This window comes from Phyllobates terribilis, unplaced genomic scaffold (genome assembly GCF_046119375.1).
Source record: "Phyllobates terribilis strain yellow unplaced genomic scaffold, ASM4611937v1 Scaffold_9__5_contigs__length_417890890, whole genome shotgun sequence".
In the NCBI taxonomy this organism is placed as follows: Eukaryota; Metazoa; Chordata; class Amphibia; order Anura; family Dendrobatidae; genus Phyllobates; species Phyllobates terribilis.
In genome coordinates, this window is record NW_027362769.1 from 400,578,245 (window position 1) to 400,601,069 (window position 22,825).

At 42.4% G+C, this 22,825-nt stretch overlaps 1 protein-coding gene across 1 annotated transcript in view; it reads right to left on the reverse strand.

The window, feature by feature from the left end:
- Nucleotides 1-16,751, reverse strand: part of LOC141162620 (transmembrane protease serine 9-like) — a 231,740-nt gene extending 214,989 nt beyond the window's left edge. Inside the window, exon 1 of the mRNA XM_073648895.1 lies at nt 16,600-16,751. Coding sequence (XP_073504996.1) covers nt 16,600-16,642 — 43 coding nt within the window. The 5' untranslated portion in view covers nt 16,643-16,751. The remainder of the gene's footprint in view (nt 1-16,599) is intronic.
- Between the last annotated feature and the right edge of the window lie 6,074 nt (nt 16,752-22,825).

Here is a 22,825-nt window from a genome sequence, read left to right on the forward strand (position 1 = left end):
ACAGTGATGACTCTCTGAGTACAGATAATGTAGTATATGTCACCTGCAGTCCTATGTAACACCACAGATAACACAGTGATAACGCTCTCAGTACAGATAATGTAGTAGATGTCACCTGCAGTCCTATGTAACACCACAGATAACACAGTGATAACTCTCTGAATACAGATAATGTAGTAGATGTCATCTGCAGTCCTATGTAACACCACAGATAACACAGTGATGACTCTCTGAATACAGATAATGTAGTAGATGTCATCTGCAGTCCTATGTAACACCACAGATAACACAGTGATAACTCTCTGAATACAGATAATGTAGTAGATGTCACCTGCAGTCCTATGTAACACCACAGATAACACAGTGATAACTCTCTGAATACAGATAATGTAGTAGATGTCACCTGCAGTCCTATGTAACACCACAGATAACACAGTGATAACTCTCTGAGTACAGATAATGTAGTAGATGTCACCTGCAGTCCTATGTAACACCACAGATAACACAGTGATAACTCTCTGAGTACAGATAATGTAGTAGATATCACCTGCAGTCCTATGTAACACCACAGATAACACAGTGATAACTCTCTGAGTACAGATAATGTAGTAGATGTCACCTGCAGTCCTATGTAACACCACAGATAACACAGTGATAACTCTCTGAGTACAGATCATGTAGTAGATGTCACCTGCAGTCCTATGTAACACCACAGATAACACAGTGATAACTCTGAGTACAGATAATGTCGTAGATGTCACCTGCAGTCCTATGTAACACCACAGATAACACAGTGATAACTCTCTGAGTACAGATAATGTAGTAGATGTCACCTGCAGTCCTATTTAACACCACAGATAACACAGTGATGACTCTCTGAGTACAGATAATGTAGTAGATGTCACCTGCAGTCCTAGGTAACAGCACCGATAACACAGTGATAACTCTCTGAGTACAGATAATGTAGTAGATGTCACCTGCAGTCCTATGTAACACCACAGATAACACAGTGATAACTCTCTGAGTACAGATAATGTAGTAGATGTCACCTGCAGTCCTATGTAACACCACAGATAACACAGTGATATCTCTCTGAGTACAGATAATGTAGTAGATGTCACCTGCAGTCCTATGTAACACCACAGATAACACAGTGATATCTCTCTGAGTACAGATAATGTAGTAGATGTCACCTGCAGTCCTATGTAACACCACAGATAACACAGTGATGACTCTCTGAGTACAGATAATGTAGTAGATCTCACCTGCAGTCCTATGTAACACCACAGATAACACAGTGATAACTCTGAGTACAGATAATGTAGTAGATGTCACCAGCAGTCCTATGTAACACCACAGGTAACACAGTGATAACTCTCTCAGTACAGATAATGTAGTAGATGTCACCTGCAGTCCTATGTAACACCACAGATAACACAGTGATAACTCTCTCAGTACAGATAATGTAGTAGATGTCACCTGCAGTCCTATGTAACACCACAGATAACACAGTGATAACTCTCTGAGTACAGATAATGTAGTATATGTCACCTGCAGTCCTATGTAACACCACAGATAACACAGTGATGACTCTCTGAGTACAGATAATGTAGTAGATCTCACCTGCAGTCCTATGTAACACCACAGATAACACAGTGATAACTCTGAGTACAGATAATGTAGTAGATGTCACCAGCAGTCCTATGTAACACCACAGGTAACACAGTGATAACTCTCTCAGTACAGATAATGTAGTAGATGTCACCTGCAGTCCTATGTAACACCACAGATAACACAGTGATAACTCTCTCAGTACAGATAATGTAGTAGATGTCACCTGCAGTCCTATGTAACACCACAGATAACACAGTGATAACTCTCTGAGTACAGATAATGTAGTGGATGTCACCTGCAGTCCTATGTAACACCACTGATAACACAGTGATAACTCTCTGAGTACAGATAATGTAGTAGATGTCACCTGCAGTCCTATGTAACACCACAGATAACACAGTGATAACTGTCTGAGTACAGATAATGTAGTAGATGTCACCTGCAGTCCTATGTAACACCACAGATAACACAGTGATGACTCTCTGAGTACAGATAATGTAGTAGATGTCACCTGCAGTCCTATGTAACACCACAGATAACACAGTGATAACTCTCTGAGTACAGATAATGTAGTAGATGTCACCTGCAGTCCTATGTAACACCACAGATAACACAGTGATAACTCTCTGAGTACAGATAATGTAGTAGATGTCACCTGCAGTCCTATGTAACACCACAGATAACACAGTGATAACTCTCTGAGTACAGATAATGTAGTAGATGTCACCTGCAGTCCTATGTAACACCACAGATAATACAGTGATAACTCTCTGAGTACAGATAATGTAGTAGATGTCACCTGCAGTCCTATGTAACACCACAGATAGCACAGTGATATCTCTCTGAGTACAGATAATGTAGTAGATGTCACCTGCAGTCCTATGTAACACCACAGATAACACAGTGATATCTCTCTGAGTACACATAATGTAGTAGATGTCACCTGCAGTCCTATGAAACACCACAGATAACACAGTGATAACTCTCTGAGTACAGATAATGTAGTATATGTCACCTGCAGTCCTATGTAACACCACAGATAACACAGTGATAACGCTCTCAGTACAGATAATGTAGTAGATGTCACCTGCAGTCCTATGTAACACCACAGATAACACAGTGATGACTCTCTGAGTACAGATAATGTAGTAGATGTCACCTGCAGTCCTATGTAACAGCACCGATAACACAGTGATAACTCTCTGAGTACAGATAATGTAGTAGATGTCACCTGCAGTCCTATGTAACACCACAGATAACACAGTGATAACTCTCTGAGTACAGATAATGTAGTAGATGTCACCTGCAGTCCTATGTAACACCACAGATAACACAGTGATATCTCTCTGAGTACAGATAATGTAGTAGATGTCACCTGCAGTCCTATGTAACACCACAGATAACACAGTGATATCTCTCTGAGTACAGATAATGTAGTAGATGTCACCTGCAGTCCTGTGTAACACCACAGATAACACAGTGATAACTCTCTGAGTACAGATAATGTAGTATATGTCACCTGCAGTCCTATGTAACACCACAGATAACACAGTGATGACTCTCTGAGTACAGATAATGTAGTAGATCTCACCTGCAGTCCTATGTAACACCACAGATAACACAGTGATAACTCTGAGTACAGATAATGTAGTAGATGTCACCAGCAGTCCTATGTAACACCACAGGTAACACAGTGATAACTCTCTCAGTACAGATAATGTAGTAGATGTCACCTGCAGTCCTATGTAACACCACAGATAACACAGTGATAACTCTCTCAGTACAGATAATGTAGTAGATGTCACCTGCAGTCCTATGTAACACCACAGATAACACAGTGATAACTCTCTGAGTACAGATAATGTAGTGGATGTCACCTGCAGTCCTATGTAACACCACTGATAACACAGTGATAACTCTCTGAGTACAGATAATGTAGTAGATGTCACCTGCAGTCCTATGTAACACCACAGATAACACAGTGATAACTGTCTGAGTACAGATAATGTAGTAGATGTCACCTGCAGTCCTATGTAACACCACAGATAACACAGTGATGACTCTCTGAGTACAGATAATGTAGTAGATATCACCTGCAGTCCTATGTAACACCACAGGTAACACAGTGATAACTCTCTGAGTACAGATAATGTAGTAGATGTCACCTGCAGTCCTATGTAACACCACAGATAACACAGTGATAACTCTCTGAGTACAGATAATGTAGTAGATGTCACCTGCAGTCCTATGTAACACCACAGATAACACAGTGATAACTCTCTGAGTACAGATAATGTAGTAGATGTCACCTGCAGTCCTATGTAACACCACAGATAACACAGTGATAACTCTCTGAGTACAGATAATGTAGTAGATGTCACCTGCAGTCCTATGTAACACCACAAATAACACAGTGATAACTCTGAGTACAGATAATGTAGTAGATGTCACCAGCAGTCCTATGTAACACCACAGGTAACACAGTGATAACTCTCTGAGTACAGATAATGTAGTAAATCTCACCTGCAGTCCTATGTAACACCACAGATAACACAGTGATAACTCTCTGAGTACAGATAATGTAGTAGATGTCACCTGCAGTCCTATGTAACACCACAGGTAACACAGTGAAAACTCTCTGAGTATAGATAATGTAGTAGATGTCACCTGCAGTCCTATGTAACACCACCGATAATACAGTGATAACTCTCTTAGTGCAGATAATGTAGTAGATATCACATGCAGTCCTATGTAACACCACAGATAACAGTGATGACTCTCTGAGTACAGATAATGTAGTAGATATCACCTGCAGTCCTATGTAACACCACAGATAACACAGTGATAACTCTCTGAGTACAGATAATGTAGTAGATGTCACCTGCAGTCCTATGTAACACCACAGATAACACAGTGATAATTCTCTGAGTACAGATAATGTAGTAGATGTCACCTGCAGTCCTATGTAACACCACAGGTAACAAAGTGATAACTCTCTGAGTATAGATAATGTAGTAGATGTCACCTGCAGTCCTATGTAACACCACCGATAATACAGTGATAACTCTCTGAGTGCAGATAATGTAGTAGATATCACATGCAGTCCTATGTAACACCACAGATAACACAGTGATAACTCTCTGAGTACAGATAATGTAGTAGATGTCACCTGCAGTCCTATGTAACACCACAGATAACACAGTGATAACTCTCTGAGTACAGATAATGTAGTAGATGTCACCTGCAGTCCTATGTAACACCACAGATAACACAGTGATAACTCTCTGAGTACAGATAATGTAGTAGATGTCACCTGCAGTCCTATGTAACACCAGAGGTAACACAGTCATGACTCTCTGAGTACAGATAATGTAGTAGATATCACCTGCAGTCCTATGTAACACCACAGATAACACAGTGATAACTCTCTGAGTACAGATAATGTAGAAGATGTCAACTGCAGTCCTATGTAACACCACAGATAACGCAGTGATAACTCTCTGAGTACAGATAATGTAGTAGATGTCACCTGCAGTCCTATGTAATACCACAGGTAACACAGTGATAACTCCCTGAGTACAGATAATGTAGTAGATGTCACCTGCAGTCCTATGTAACACCACAGATAACACAGTGATAACTCTCTGAGTACAGATAATGTAGTAGATGTCACCAGCAGTCCTATGTAACACCACAGATAAAACAGTGATAACTCTCTGAGTACAGATAACGTAGTAGATGTCACCTGCAGTCCTATGTAACACCACAGGTAACACAGTGATAACTCTCTGAGTACAGATAATGTAGTAGATGTCACCTGCAGTCCTATGTAACACCACGATAATACAGTGATAACTCTCTGAGTGCAGATAATGTAGTAGATATCACATGCAGTCCTATGTAACACCACAGATAACACAGTGATAACTCTCTTAGTACAGATAATGTAGTAGATGTCACCTGCAGTCCTATGTAACACCACAGATAACAGTGATGACTCTCTGAGTACAGATAATGTAGTAGATATCACCTGCAGTCCTATGTAACACCACAGATAACACAGTGATAACTCTCTGAGTACAGATAATGTAGAAGATGTCAACTGCAGTCCTATGTAACACCACAGATAATACAGTGATAACTCTCTGAGTGCAGATAATGTAGTAGATATCACATGCAGTCCTATGTAACACCACAGATAACACAGTGATAACTCTCTGAGTACAGATAATATAGTAGATGTCACCTGCAGTCCTATGTAACACCACAGATAACAGTGATGACTCTCTGAGTACAGATAATGTAGTAGATATCACCTGCAGTCCTATGTAACACCACAGATAACACAGTGATAACTCTCTGAGTACAGATAATGTAGTAGATGTCACCTGCAGTCCTATGTAACACCACAGATAACACAGTGATAACTCTCTGAGTACAGATAATGTAGTAGATGTCACCTGCAGTCCTATGTAACACCACAGATAACACAGTGATAACTCTGAGTACAGATAATGTAGTAGATGTCACCAGCAGTCCTATGTAACACCACAGGTAACACAGTGATAACTCTCTGTGTACAGATAATGTAGTAGATGTCACCTGCAGTCCTATGTAACACCACAGATAACACAGTGATAACGCTCTCAGTACAGATAATGTAGTAGATGTCAACGGCAGTCCTATTTAACACCACAGATAACACAGTGATGACTCTCTGAGTACAGATAATGTAGTAGATGTCACCTGCAGTCCTATGTAACAGCACCGATAACACAGTGATAACTCTCTGAGTACAGATAATGTAGTAGATGTCACCTGCAGTCCTATGTAACACCACAGATAACACAGTGATAACTCTGAGTACAGATAATGTAGTAGATGTCACCAGCAGTCCTATGTAACACCACAGGTAACACAGTGATAACTCTCTCAGTACAGATAATGTAGTAGATGTCACCTGCAGTCCTATGTAACACCACAGATAACACAGTGATAACTCTCTCAGTACAGATAATGTAGTAGATGTCACCTGCAGTCCTATGTAACACCACAGATAACACAGTGATAACTCTCTGAGTACAGATAATGTAGTAGATGTCACCTGCAGTCCTATGTAACACCACAGATAACACAGTGATAACTCTCTGAGTACAGATAATGTAGAAGATGTCAACTGCAGTCCTATGTAACACCACAGATAACACAGTGATAACTCTCTGAGTACAGATAATGTAGTAGACGTCACCTGCAGTCCTATGTAACACCACAGATAACACAGTGATAACTCTCTGTGTACAGATAATGTAGTAGATGTCACCTGCAGTCCTATGTAACACCACAGATAACACAGTGATAACGCTCTCAGTACAGATAATGTAGTAGATGTCACCTGCAGTCCTATGTAACACCACAGATAACACAGTGATAACTCTCTGAGTACAGATAATCTAGTGGATGTCAACGGCAGTCCTATTTAACACCACAGATAACACAGTGATGACTCTCTGAGTACAGATAATGTAGTAGATGTCACCTGCAGTCCTATGTAACAGCACCGATAACACAGTGATAACTCTCTGAGTACAGATAATGTAGTAGATGTCACCTGCAGTCCTATGTAACACCACAGATAACACAGTGATAACTCTCTGAGTACAGTTAATGTAGTAGATGTCACCTGCAGTCCTATGTAACACCACAGATAACACAGTGATATCTCTCTGAGTACAGATAATGTAGTAGATGTCACCTGCAGTCCTATGTAACACCACAGATAACACAGTGATATCTCTCTGAGTACAGATAATGTAGTAGATGTCACCTGCAGTCCTATGTAACACCACAGATAACACAGTGATAACTCTCTGAATACAGATAATGTAGTATATGTCACCTGCAGTCCTATGTAACACCACAGATAACACAGTGATGACTCTCTGAGTACAGATAATGTAGTAGATCTCACCTGCAGTCCTATGTAACACCACAGGTAACACAGTGATAACTCTGAGTACAGATAATGTAGTAGATGTCACCTGCAGTCCTATGTAACACCACAGATAACACAGTGATAACTCTCTGAGTACAGATAATGTAGAAGATGTCAACTGCAGTCCTATGTAACACCACAGATAACGCAGTGATAACTCTCTGAGTACAGATAATGTAGTAGATGTCACCTGCAGTCCTATGTAATACCACAGGTAACACAGTGATAACTCTCTGAGTACAGATAATGTAGTAGATGTCACCCGCAGTCCTATGTAACACCACAGATAACACAGTGATAACTCTCTGAGTACAGATAATGTAGTAGATGTCACCTGCAGTCCTATGTAACACCACAGATAAAACAGTGATAACTCTCTGAGTACAGATAATGTAGTAGATGTCACCTGCAGTCCTATGTAACACCACAGGTAACACAGTGATAACTCTCTGAGTATAGATAATGTAGTAGATGTCACCTGCAGTCCTATGTAACACCACCGATAATACAGTGATAACTCTCTGAGTGCAGATAATGTAGTAGATATCACATGCAGTCCTATGTAACACCACAGATAACACAGTGATAACTCTCTGAGTACAGATAATGTAGTAGATGTCACCTGCAGTCCTATGTAACACCACAGATAACAGTGATGACTCTCTGAGTACAGATAATGTAGTAGATATCACCTGCAGTCCTATGTAACACCACAGATAACACAGTGATAACTCTCTGAGTACAGATAATGTAGTAGATGTCACCTGCAGTCCTATGTAACACCACCGATAATACAGTGATAACTCTCTGAGTGCAGATAATGTAGTAGATATCACATGCAGTCCTATGTAACACCACAGATAACACAGTGATAACTCTCTGAGTACAGATAATGTAGTAGATGTCACCTGCAGTCCTATGTAACACCACAGATAACAGTGATGACTCTCTGAGTACAGATAATGTAGTAGATATCACCTGCAGTCCTATGTAACACCACAGATAACACAGTGATAACTCTCTGAGTACAGATAATGTAGTAGATGTCACCTGCAGTCCTATGTAACACCACAGATAACACAGTGATAACTCTCTGAGTACAGATAATGTAGAAGATGTCAACTGCAGTCCTATGTAACACCACAGATAACGCAGTGATAACTCTCTGAGTACAGATAATGTAGTAGATGTCACCTGCAGTCCTATGTAATACCACAGGTAACACAGTGATAACTCTCTGAGTACAGATAATGTAGTAGATGTCACCCGCAGTCCTGTGTAACACCACAGGTAACAAAGTGATAACTCTCTGAGTATAGATAATGTAGTAGATGTCACCTGCAGTCCTATGTAACACCACCGATAATACAGTGATAACTCTCTGAGTGCAGATAATGTAGTAGATATCACATGCAGTCCTATGTAACACCACAGATAACACAGTGATAACTCTCTGAGTACAGATAATGTAGTAGATGTCACCTGCAGTCCTATGTAACACCACAGATAACACAGTGATAACTCTCTGAGTACAGATAATGTAGTAGATGTCACCTGCAGTCCTATGTAACACCACAGATAACACAGTGATAACTCTCTGAGTACAGATAATGTAGTAGATGTCACCTGCAGTCCTATGTAACACCAGAGGTAACACAGTCATGACTCTCTGAGTACAGATAATGTAGTAGATATCACCTGCAGTCCTATGTAACACCACAGATAACACAGTGATAACTCTCTGAGTACAGATAATGTAGAAGATGTCAACTGCAGTCCTATGTAACACCACAGATAACGCAGTGATAACTCTCTGAGTACAGATAATGTAGTAGATGTCACCTGCAGTCCTATGTAATACCACAGGTAACACAGTGATAACTCCCTGAGTACAGATAATGTAGTAGATGTCACCTGCAGTCCTATGTAACACCACAGATAACACAGTGATAACTCTCTGAGTACAGATAATGTAGTAGATGTCACCAGCAGTCCTATGTAACACCACAGATAAAACAGTGATAACTCTCTGAGTACAGATAACGTAGTAGATGTCACCTGCAGTCCTATGTAACACCACAGGTAACACAGTGATAACTCTCTGAGTACAGATAATGTAGTAGATGTCACCTGCAGTCCTATGTAACACCACGATAATACAGTGATAACTCTCTGAGTGCAGATAATGTAGTAGATATCACATGCAGTCCTATGTAACACCACAGATAACACAGTGATAACTCTCTTAGTACAGATAATGTAGTAGATGTCACCTGCAGTCCTATGTAACACCACAGATAACAGTGATGACTCTCTGAGTACAGATAATGTAGTAGATATCACCTGCAGTCCTATGTAACACCACAGATAACACAGTGATAACTCTCTGAGTACAGATAATGTAGAAGATGTCAACTGCAGTCCTATGTAACACCACAGATAATACAGTGATAACTCTCTGAGTGCAGATAATGTAGTAGATATCACATGCAGTCCTATGTAACACCACAGATAACACAGTGATAACTCTCTGAGTACAGATAATATAGTAGATGTCACCTGCAGTCCTATGTAACACCACAGATAACAGTGATGACTCTCTGAGTACAGATAATGTAGTAGATATCACCTGCAGTCCTATGTAACACCACAGATAACACAGTGATAACTCTCTGAGTACAGATAATGTAGTAGATGTCACCTGCAGTCCTATGTAACACCACAGATAACACAGTGATAACTCTCTGAGTACAGATAATGTAGTAGATGTCACCTGCAGTCCTATGTAACACCACAGATAACACAGTGATAACTCTGAGTACAGATAATGTAGTAGATGTCACCAGCAGTCCTATGTAACACCACAGGTAACACAGTGATAACTCTCTGTGTACAGATAATGTAGTAGATGTCACCTGCAGTCCTATGTAACACCACAGATAACACAGTGATAACGCTCTCAGTACAGATAATGTAGTAGATGTCAACGGCAGTCCTATTTAACACCACAGATAACACAGTGATGACTCTCTGAGTACAGATAATGTAGTAGATGTCACCTGCAGTCCTATGTAACAGCACCGATAACACAGTGATAACTCTCTGAGTACAGATAATGTAGTAGATGTCACCTGCAGTCCTATGTAACACCACAGATAACACAGTGATAACTCTGAGTACAGATAATGTAGTAGATGTCACCAGCAGTCCTATGTAACACCACAGGTAACACAGTGATAACTCTCTCAGTACAGATAATGTAGTAGATGTCACCTGCAGTCCTATGTAACACCACAGATAACACAGTGATAACTCTCTCAGTACAGATAATGTAGTAGATGTCACCTGCAGTCCTATGTAACACCACAGATAACACAGTGATAACTCTCTGAGTACAGATAATGTAGTAGATGTCACCTGCAGTCCTATGTAACACCACAGATAACACAGTGATAACTCTCTGAGTACAGATAATGTAGAAGATGTCAACTGCAGTCCTATGTAACACCACAGATAACACAGTGATAACTCTCTGAGTACAGATAATGTAGTAGACGTCACCTGCAGTCCTATGTAACACCACAGATAACACAGTGATAACTCTCTGTGTACAGATAATGTAGTAGATGTCACCTGCAGTCCTATGTAACACCACAGATAACACAGTGATAACGCTCTCAGTACAGATAATGTAGTAGATGTCACCTGCAGTCCTATGTAACACCACAGATAACACAGTGATAACTCTCTGAGTACAGATAATCTAGTGGATGTCAACGGCAGTCCTATTTAACACCACAGATAACACAGTGATGACTCTCTGAGTACAGATAATGTAGTAGATGTCACCTGCAGTCCTATGTAACAGCACCGATAACACAGTGATAACTCTCTGAGTACAGATAATGTAGTAGATGTCACCTGCAGTCCTATGTAACACCACAGATAACACAGTGATAACTCTCTGAGTACAGTTAATGTAGTAGATGTCACCTGCAGTCCTATGTAACACCACAGATAACACAGTGATATCTCTCTGAGTACAGATAATGTAGTAGATGTCACCTGCAGTCCTATGTAACACCACAGATAACACAGTGATATCTCTCTGAGTACAGATAATGTAGTAGATGTCACCTGCAGTCCTATGTAACACCACAGATAACACAGTGATAACTCTCTGAATACAGATAATGTAGTATATGTCACCTGCAGTCCTATGTAACACCACAGATAACACAGTGATGACTCTCTGAGTACAGATAATGTAGTAGATCTCACCTGCAGTCCTATGTAACACCACAGGTAACACAGTGATAACTCTGAGTACAGATAATGTAGTAGATGTCACCTGCAGTCCTATGTAACACCACAGATAACACAGTGATAACTCTCTGAGTACAGATAATGTAGAAGATGTCAACTGCAGTCCTATGTAACACCACAGATAACGCAGTGATAACTCTCTGAGTACAGATAATGTAGTAGATGTCACCTGCAGTCCTATGTAATACCACAGGTAACACAGTGATAACTCTCTGAGTACAGATAATGTAGTAGATGTCACCCGCAGTCCTATGTAACACCACAGATAACACAGTGATAACTCTCTGAGTACAGATAATGTAGTAGATGTCACCTGCAGTCCTATGTAACACCACAGATAAAACAGTGATAACTCTCTGAGTACAGATAATGTAGTAGATGTCACCTGCAGTCCTATGTAACACCACAGGTAACACAGTGATAACTCTCTGAGTATAGATAATGTAGTAGATGTCACCTGCAGTCCTATGTAACACCACCGATAATACAGTGATAACTCTCTGAGTGCAGATAATGTAGTAGATATCACATGCAGTCCTATGTAACACCACAGATAACACAGTGATAACTCTCTGAGTACAGATAATGTAGTAGATGTCACCTGCAGTCCTATGTAACACCACAGATAACAGTGATGACTCTCTGAGTACAGATAATGTAGTAGATATCACCTGCAGTCCTATGTAACACCACAGATAACACAGTGATAACTCTCTGAGTACAGATAATGTAGTAGATGTCACCTGCAGTCCTATGTAACACCACCGATAATACAGTGATAACTCTCTGAGTGCAGATAATGTAGTAGATATCACATGCAGTCCTATGTAACACCACAGATAACACAGTGATAACTCTCTGAGTACAGATAATGTAGTAGATGTCACCTGCAGTCCTATGTAACACCACAGATAACAGTGATGACTCTCTGAGTACAGATAATGTAGTAGATATCACCTGCAGTCCTATGTAACACCACAGATAACACAGTGATAACTCTCTGAGTACAGATAATGTAGTAGATGTCACCTGCAGTCCTATGTAACACCACAGATAACACAGTGATAACTCTCTGAGTACAGATAATGTAGAAGATGTCAACTGCAGTCCTATGTAACACCACAGATAACGCAGTGATAACTCTCTGAGTACAGATAATGCAGTAGATGTCACCTGCAGTCCTATGTAATACCACAGGTAACACAGTGATAACTCTCTGAGTACAGATAATGTAGTAGATGTCACCTGCAGTCCTATGTAACACCACAGATAACGCAGTGATAACTCTCTGAGTACAGATAATGCAGTAGATGTCACCTGCAGTCCTATGTAACACCACAGATAACACAGTGATAACTCTCTGAGTACAGATAATGTAGTAGATGTCACCTGCAGTCCTATGTAACACCACAGATAACACAGTGATAACTCTCTGAGTACAGATAATGTAGTAGATGTCACCTGCAGTCCTATGTAACACCACAGATAACGCAGTGATAACTCTCTGAGTACAGATAATGCAGTAGATGTCACCTGCAGTCCTATGTAATACCACAGGTAACACAGTGATAACTCTCTGAGTACAGATAATGTAGTAGATGTCACCCGCAGTCCTGTGTAACACCACAGATAACACAGTGATAACTCTCTGAGTACAGATAATGTAGTAGATGTCACCTGCAGTCCTATGTAACACCACAGATAACACAGTGATAACTCTCTGAGTACAGATAATGTAGAAGATGTCACCTGCAGTCCTATGTAACACCACAGATAACACAGTGATAACTCTCTGAGTACAGATAATGTAGTAGATGTCACCTGCAGTCCTATGTAACACCACAGATAAAACAGTGATAACTCTCTGAGTACAGATAATGTAGTAGATGTCACCTGCAGTCCTATGTAACACCACAGATAACACAGTGATAACTCTCTGAGTACAGATAATGTAGTAGATGTCACCTGCAGTCCTATGTAACACCACAGGTAACACAGTGATAACTCTCTGAGTATAGATAATGTAGTAGATGTCACCTGCAGTCCTATGTAACACCACCGATAATACAGTGATAACTCTCTGAGTGCAGATAATGTAGTAGATATCACATGCAGTCCTATGTAACACCACAGATAACACAGTGATAACTCTCTGAGTACAGATAATGTAGTAGATGTCACCTGCAGTCCTATGTAACACCACAGATAACACAGTGATAACTCTCTGAGTACAGATAATGTAGTAGATGTCACCTGCAGTCCTATGTAACACCACAGGTAACACAGTGATGACTCTCTGAGTACAGATAATGTAGTAGATATCACCTGCAGTCCTATGTAACACCACAGATAACACAGTGATAACTCTCTGAGTACAGATAATGTAGAAGATATCACATGCAGTCCTATGTAACACCACAGATAACACAGTGATAACTCTCTGAGTACAGATAATGTAGTAGATGTCACCTGCAGTCCTATGTAACACCACAGATAACAGTGATGACTCTCTGAGTACAGATAATGTAGTAGATATCACCTGCAGTCCTATGTAACACCACAGATAACACAGTGATAACTCTCTGAGTACAGATAATGTAGTAGATGTCACCTGCAGTCCTATGTAACACCACAGATAACACAGTGATAACTCTCTGAGTACAGATAATGTAGTAGATGTCACCTGCAGTCCTATGTAACACCACAGATAACACAGTGATAACTCTCTGTGTACAGATAATGTAGTAGATGTCACCTGCAGTCCTATGTAACACCACCGATAATACAGTGATAACTCTCTGAGTGCAGATAATGTAGTAGATATCACATGCAGTCCTATGTAACACCACAGATAACACAGTGATAACTCTCTGAGTACAGATAATGTAGAAGATGTCAACTGCAGTCCTATGTAACACCACAGATAATACAGTGATAACTCTCTGAGTGCAGATAATGTAGAAGATGTCAACTGCAGTCCTATGTAACACCACAGATAACACAGTGATAACTCTCTGAGTACAGATAATGTAGTAGACGTCACCTGCAGTCCTATGTAACACCACAGATAACACAGTGATAACTCTCTGTGTACAGATAATGTAGTAGATGTCACCTGCAGTCCTATGTAACACCACAGATAACGCAGTGATAACTCTCTGAGTACAGATAATGTAGTAGATGTCACCTGCAGTCCTATGTAATACCACAGGTAACACAGTGATAACTCTCTGAGTGCAGATAATGTAGTAGATGTCACCTGCAGTCCTATGTAACACCACAGATAACACAGTGATAACTCTCTGAGTACAGATAATGTAGTAGATGTCACCTGCAGTCCTATGTAACACCACAGATAACACAGTGATAACTCTCTGTGTACAGATAATGTAGTAGATGTCACCTGCAGTCCTATGTAACACCACCGATAATACAGTGATAACTCTCTGAGTGCAGATAATGTAGTAGATATCACATGCAGTCCTATGTAACACCACAGATAACACAGTGATAACTCTCTGAGTACAGATAATGTAGTAGATGTCACCTGCAGTCCTATGTAACACCACAGATAACAGTGATGACTCTCTGAGTACAGATAATGTAGTAGATATCACCTGCAGTCCTATGTAACACCACAGATAACACAGTGATAACTCTGAGTACAGATAATGTAGTAGATGTCACCTGCAGTCCTATGTAACACCACAGATAACACAGTGATAACTCTCTGAGTACAGATAATGTAGAAGATGTCAACTGCAGTCCTATGTAACACCACAGATAACACAGTGATAACTCTCTGAGTACAGATAATGTAGTAGATGTCACCTGCAGTCCTATGTAACACCACAGATAACACAGTGATAACTCTCTGAGTACAGATAATGTAGAAGATGTCAACTGCAGTCCTATGTAACACCACAGATAATACAGTGATAACTCTCTGAGTGCAGATAATGTAGAAGATGTCAACTGCAGTCCTATGTAACACCACAGATAACACAGTGATAACTCTCTGAGTACAGATAATGTAGAAGATGTCAACTGCAGTCCTATGTAACACCACAGATAATACAGTGATAACTCTCTGAGTGCAGATAATGTAGAAGATGTCAACTGCAGTCCTATGTAACACCACAGATAACACAGTGATAACTCTCTGAGTACAGATAATGTAGTAGACGTCACCTGCAGTCCTATGTAACACCACAGATAACACAGTGATAACTCTCTGAGTACAGATAATGTAGTAGATGTCACCTGCAGTCCTATGTAATACCACAGGTAACACAGTGATAACTCTCTGAGTGCAGATAATGTAGTAGATGTCACCTGCAGTCCTATGTAACACCACAGATAACACAGTGATAACTCTCTGAGTACAGATAATGTAGTAGATGTCACCTGCAGTCCTATGTAACACCTCAGATAACACAGTGATAACTCTCTGTGTACAGATAATGTAGTAGATGTCACCTGCAGTCCTATGTAACACCACAGATAACACAGTGATAACTCTCTGTGTACAGATAATGTAGTAGATGTCACCTGCAGTCCTATGTAACACCACAGATAACACAGTGATAACTCTCTGAGTACAGATAATGTAGTAGATGTCACCTGCAGTCCTATGTAACACTATGGTGATGTCAGCAGTCTCTCACCCAGGTGTAGGGCTGTCAGCGCACACAGCAGGTTCCCCTCCATGTCTTCCCTCTCGTTGCGCCGTTGGCTCCTCGCTCGGTGGATGTAGATTGTGTCGTTCTTGCACTAATACTTTGTTCTAGAAGGAATCTCTTATTTTACGATCCTTTTTATTGTCAGGTTTTATGACGTCTTTTTTTTCCTCATCTTCTCTTTGCTGGTAAATCAATACATTGAACAAAATATATACAAAAAATGTGAATTACAGGTCAAATGTCGAACCATCACCTGTCCCCACCCGTGACTTGTCTCCGGATGATCCGCTGTCTCTGTCTCCCCTGAATGTTTCTTCCACTGGTTGAAGTAATTATAAGCAGCACAACATTCCTTGCACTTTTCTGACTGCTAGTACTTGTAGTTTGTGGCTCTGATATAGGCCAAGATTTCAGAGTGTCAGATTTTAGAGTGTGTCCATTCAGCCAAAACACAGTCCCCCATGCATGGATGGCACAAGCATAGAGCTTGATGATTACACTACAGAGCTGAGGCAGAGAGCTTGACAGTCACACTTCACAGCTGAGGCAGGGAGCTTGAAGGTTACGCTTGTTAGCTGAGGCATAGAGCTTGATGGTTACACTTCTGACCTGAGGCATAGAGCTTGTTGGTTACACTTCAGACCTGAAGCATAGAGCTTGATGGTTACACTTCAGACCTGAGGCATAGAGCTTGCTGGTTACACTTCAGACCTGAGGCATAGAGCTTGATGGTTACACTTCAGACCTGAGGCACAGAGCTTGATGGTTACACTTCTGATCTGAGGCACAGAGCTTGATGGTTACACTTCTGATCCGAGGCATAGAGCTTGATGGTTACACTTCTGATCTGAGGCACAGAGCTTGATGGTTACACTTCTGATCTGAGACACATAGCTTGATGGTTACTCTTTTGAGCTGAGGCACATAGCTTGATGGTTACACTTCTGACCTGAGGCATAGAGCTTGATGGTTACACTTCATACCTGAGGCATAGAGCTTGATGGTTACATTTGAGACCTGAGACATAGAGCTTGATGGTTACACTTCATACCTGAGGCATAGAGCTTGATGGTTACACTTCATACCTGAGGCATAGAGCTTGATGGTTACACTTCAGACCTGAGGCATAGAGCTTGATTGTTACATTTCAGACCTGAGGCATAGAGCTTGATGGTTACACTTCAGACCTGAGGCATAGAGCTTGATGGTTACACTTCTGATCTGAGGCACAGAGCTTGATGGTTACACTTCTGATCTGAGGCACAGAGCTTGATGGTTACACTTCTGATCTGAGGCACAGAGCTTGATGGTTACACTTCTGATCTGAGGCACAGAGCTTGATGGTTACACTTTTGAGCTGAGGCACAGAGCTTGAGGGTTACACTTTTGAGCTGAGGCACAGAGCTTGAGGGTTACACTTCTGAGGTGAGGCACAGAGCTTGATGTTCACATTTCAGAGATGATGCTTAAAGCTTGATGATCACAATTAAGAGCTGAGGCAGAGAGCTTGATTGTTACAATTCAGAGTTTAGACACAGAGCTTGATGCTTTCACTTCTGAGCTGAGGTACTTAGCTTCAGGTTTACTCTTCAGAGCTGAGGAATAAAGCTTGAGGGTTATACTCTAGAGCTGGGTACCAAAATTGATGATTACACTTCAAAGCTAAGGCATGGGGCTTATTGGTTATTAGTAGGCAGCAACAGAAAGCGCCTGTAATCACAGGACATTACAACTCACAGCTGCTGGTCAACAACCGTATCTCATGTCCTGTCTGCTGTCTCGGACCCAAGTGCAGCTCAGCTTGCACCTTCACCAGGTAAGTGGACTTTGCCTAAAGCCAAATGTATAACTGTTCCCTTGAAACTCTCACCGCTCATCCTGCACATCTCAGTCCATTACTACTAAGGTCTAATATTCATTCTATTCTACATCAATGTTTTAATGGCACAAATGTACAATGTGTGCCGCCATTCTGAAGTTGGTAACTCTGGACCAGTCCTGTCACCATCTGCTGTCCGAATTCAATAAGGTGGAACCAGAAGATGGAGGAAGCATTTCTGGAGGGATGAACTTGAGGGAGACTCCAGGTCAGGTGGTAGCTGTGGCACAGTTACCAAATATTAAAGGCCAGAGTGATAAAGTGGGTGTTAAGTTGGCACCAACCAGTAAAACAGGAAGGACGTGCGAGCGGTGGAACGCAGAGACATTGCGACCGAAGAGTGGCTGGAGATCTAGACAAGCAGGACATCGAGGGTCAAGCACCAAAGCCCAGATTACGCCGGTCAAGACCCAAGGCTCAGACTACGCTGGTCAAGACCTGAAGTCCGGTCTTCATCAGTCCCGATGAAACACCAAAAGTCGAACGCTGATCATCGTCTGGGGCTGGATGTCTGCCGGGGTGACCAGGAGATGTGAGTGAACCGGGCCCTTATGTCCAGCGTAGACGTACAGTAGAGGACGTGGGCCGGATGGCAGAAGGGACTCGGGACAGCCAGTGTGAGGAACACACATAGAGTACTGAGTGACTTCTTACTAAGGACTAGCGGCTTAGAGGGGTAACCAGTGACACCCGTTAGTGCCAGTGTAATAATCAGAAGTGCCTGAAGGACATTTTGCAGTGTTGGGCCTAACGTTGCGAGTGACGCCCATGAAGTTAAAGCAGAAGAACATAAAACGCCGTTCCAACTGAGAGATAGATAGGACACAGAATAATATAGTGAAATTGTTTAGTGGTTTGTTGTCCTGTACCCGATAAACTAACTGGTTCAAGAATTAACACTTTCATTGCTATGGTAGGAAAATAAATAGTTTTAGTTGGTTACTTCCGCCTCATTCTTATCTGCGTGTTGCATCCCAACAACCTGTCCACACAGTCACAAATCCAACTTTAGAAGATGTAATGTGTTTATGACTGAAATATAAAGGTGATTTCACTGCACAATGGAACCATAAACCCACAAGTCACCAAGCCCTATTTTACAGGATGTTGGGAAATTCCATGTACCCTGAATCGTATCCGGAAACGTTCTCTGCTGTAACCAACTCTTGGTTTTTGTAGCAAAGTGTTAGACGCACGCCGCTAGGTTCAGATAGGGCGAGACGGGTATCATAAATTTGTTGGAATCCTGGGGGAAACGTTACTCAGGGCGACCATAGGCTGCAACTTCTCTCAGGCACACAATAGATTCAATTGCTGACCAGACACATCTGACAAGAGTCTTCATAAACAGTTGAACAGTGAAGTTTAATCAAGTACGGCCAGTACCATTTAACTCTTTGAAGCAACAGGCTTCACCACAGTACAGTGTATTAAAGCAGGCAAAGTAACGTCAGTCTCTTCAGTAGCCTAATTCAGCACAGATTAGATCTCTTTGCAGCACCCTTCTATGCATACACAACCACAGGTTTTTCTGTCACAAGGACACAATAGTGCACAGCATTCTTTATCCTGCATGGAGATTGAGGGAGGAGGGTTTGATGAGGGAGATGATCCCTGTGTGAAGATGATTCCTTCCAGTCCTTTTCTTTCTGCCCAATAATACTCTGAACTGTTAGTTCAGGGAGTCTATCTGACCTGTGTTTAGCTTCCCTCCTGACCTGAATTCTGTTCACTTGCCTTCTGTGAGATACAGATCAGACACCACCTTTCTCTTAGGCTCCAGCCAGACTAATAAACAAGTTCCCCACAATCCCCCTGGAGCTCTGCTAAATGCTCCCTGTCTAGTGTGACTGTGTTAACCCCTTTAGTTGCTGGATGCTTCTGAAGCACAATACTTCCTGTCTCTTGTGACTGTGTTAACTCTTATAGTTGCTGGATGCTTTTCAAGCAACAGCACTACTTCTGCATGTCACATTTTTCCCTCTTTTTTGAATGTCGCCCTCGACATTCGGCTTAATTGGTCGATTTGACCAATTGTGAGACAGTGGTGAAAGTTGAGTAACTTTATATACAAATTGGAATTCTCAAATTGGTATACCATTCATTAACATTGATAACAACCTATTCTTATGAGCTTTTTCTTGTAGGACTCCTGTAAGAAATAAACAATTAAAACAATCAGTGTCTTTTCAGCTGGAGCTTTTCGTACATCTTCAAACAGCTCTCTCTCTAGACCTTAACAGTTCTTTGTTTCCACAAAGTCTTTTAAGGAAAATCAAAGCATGAAAACAAGTCTTTCCACTAGGCAACATCTTCCATACTGCCTCTTGGTGGTGAATACCACTCAAGTGGGCTTACATGGTCCACAGGCAGAGATACCCGTTTCCAGTCGACAGTCCTTGGCACTTGACTCGGTTCACCAAGTGTCTCATACGTCAGCATCATGGGCCTCCTCACTTCTCGAGTCGACATCTTTCTGGTGGGTTGTTCCTCAGATGCATGGGTTCTTCGGCCACAGGAGTTTTTTCCGCCGCACTCATTTCCCGTACTTCCTCAGATGCTCTTGGAGCTGCCTCTGTAAATTCCTGTACTTCTCCTGAGTCGCTTGTTTCTGCATTCCGCTCCTCCTGAGTGTCGATCGATCTCTTCAGAGACTGGTGTTCGATCATCAAATCTGAATTGGACTTCATCTGTACTCCTTGGTACAAACTTTGGAGCCTCGGGACTTAGTTCACTCTCCTGAGGATGGTACATCCCTCTCCTTGCTGGTGCAAGAAACACAACGGTGTTGTAACATACCTGGCGGCGTCCTTGCATAGTGGTCCATCTCCCACTGTGCAAGAGCGCGCACTTGATTTCCAGTCCAGACTATCACTCTGGCTTTCCTCCATGCTGTCTGCTTGCCTCTGTTTCTTCTGCTTAAGGGCGGTGCCCGATCACTTCCTGCTTCTTGTAGCTGCTGCAGGCACACCCCTTGTGCGTCCTCAGCCTATTGCTGTCTGTCACCTGGTATTTAACCCAGCTCTTTCCTGGAATCCTTGCCTGAGCATTGTGTTCTGTCAGTTAGCTTCTAGTCACTGATGTGCCAGGTCCTGTCTATGTTTCCTGCCTTGCGGTATCAGTTCCCGTGTCTGAACTGTGTCCTGTCTGAACTATCTTTTAGCCTGTTGTCTTCTGCCTATCCTGGAGGCTGTATTTCCAGGCCAGTGTGAACACGCTCCTAGCCTGTTCTTTCCGCCTTCTAGGGGCCGCATACCTAGACCCGTTCCTGTAACTTGCCTGTTCCTGTCTGAACACGCTCCTAGCCTGTTTGTTCCGCCTTCCAGGGGCCGCATACCTAGACCCGCTCCTGTATCTTGATGCTGTGTCTGTTCTTGTCTGAATACTCTCCTAGCCTGTTACCTGTTTTTCTCTATGTCCGTACCTTCCCTTTTCCTGCAGAATCTGATCCCGTACCTAACTCCTACTCATTGTCCCTGTACTCCCGTTTGTGAGTTTAGAGTCCACTCGCTACTTCATTGCAAGTGTCTTGTGTGTAGCTGGTTCTGCCTTTCCCTTCCAGTCTGTTCCGTGTGAACAGAGCCCTGTCCCCTCTGCTCTGCCTTGCTCACCGCTCTGATGGTTCTTGCCTGCTCTGCCTTGTTCACCGCTCCTGCGGTTTCCGCTCTTCTCTGCCTTGCTCACCGCTCCTGCGGTTTCCGCTCTGCTCTGCCTTGCTCGCTGCTCCGGCAGTCTCGCTCTGCTCTGACCCTTTGCTCGCTGCTCTGGCAGTCTCGCTCTGCTCTGACCCTTTGCTCGCTGCTCCGGCAGTCTCGCTCTGCTCTGACCCTTTGCTCGCTGCTCCGGCAGTCTCGCTCTGCTGTGACCCTTTGCTCGCTGCTCCGGCAGTCTCGCTCTGCTCTGACCCTTTGCTCGCTGCTCCGGCAGTCTCGCTCTGCTCTGACCCTTTGCTCGCTGCTCCGGCAGTCTCGCTCTGCTCTGACCCTTTGCTCGATGCTTCGGTAGTCTCGTCCTGCTCCTCTCTCGCTCACCGCTCCAGGCGGCCTTGTCCTGCTCTTCTCTCGCTCACCGCTCCAGGCGGTCTCGTCTTGTTCTGCTCTTGCTCGCCGCTCTGGGCAGCCTCACTCTGCTGTGTTTGTGCACCACATCTGCGGTTCTGTTCCTGAGTCCCAGTCTGTACTGGGTCCTATCCACTCGGTGCTCCAACCTGTCGTACCTGCCAGTACCTCCCTGCCTGCATACCAGTCGTGCTTACCAGCATCCGCCAGTCTGCATACCAGCTGTGTCTGCCTATACCCAGCAGTCTTTGTGCCAGCCTAACCTGCCTGTTCC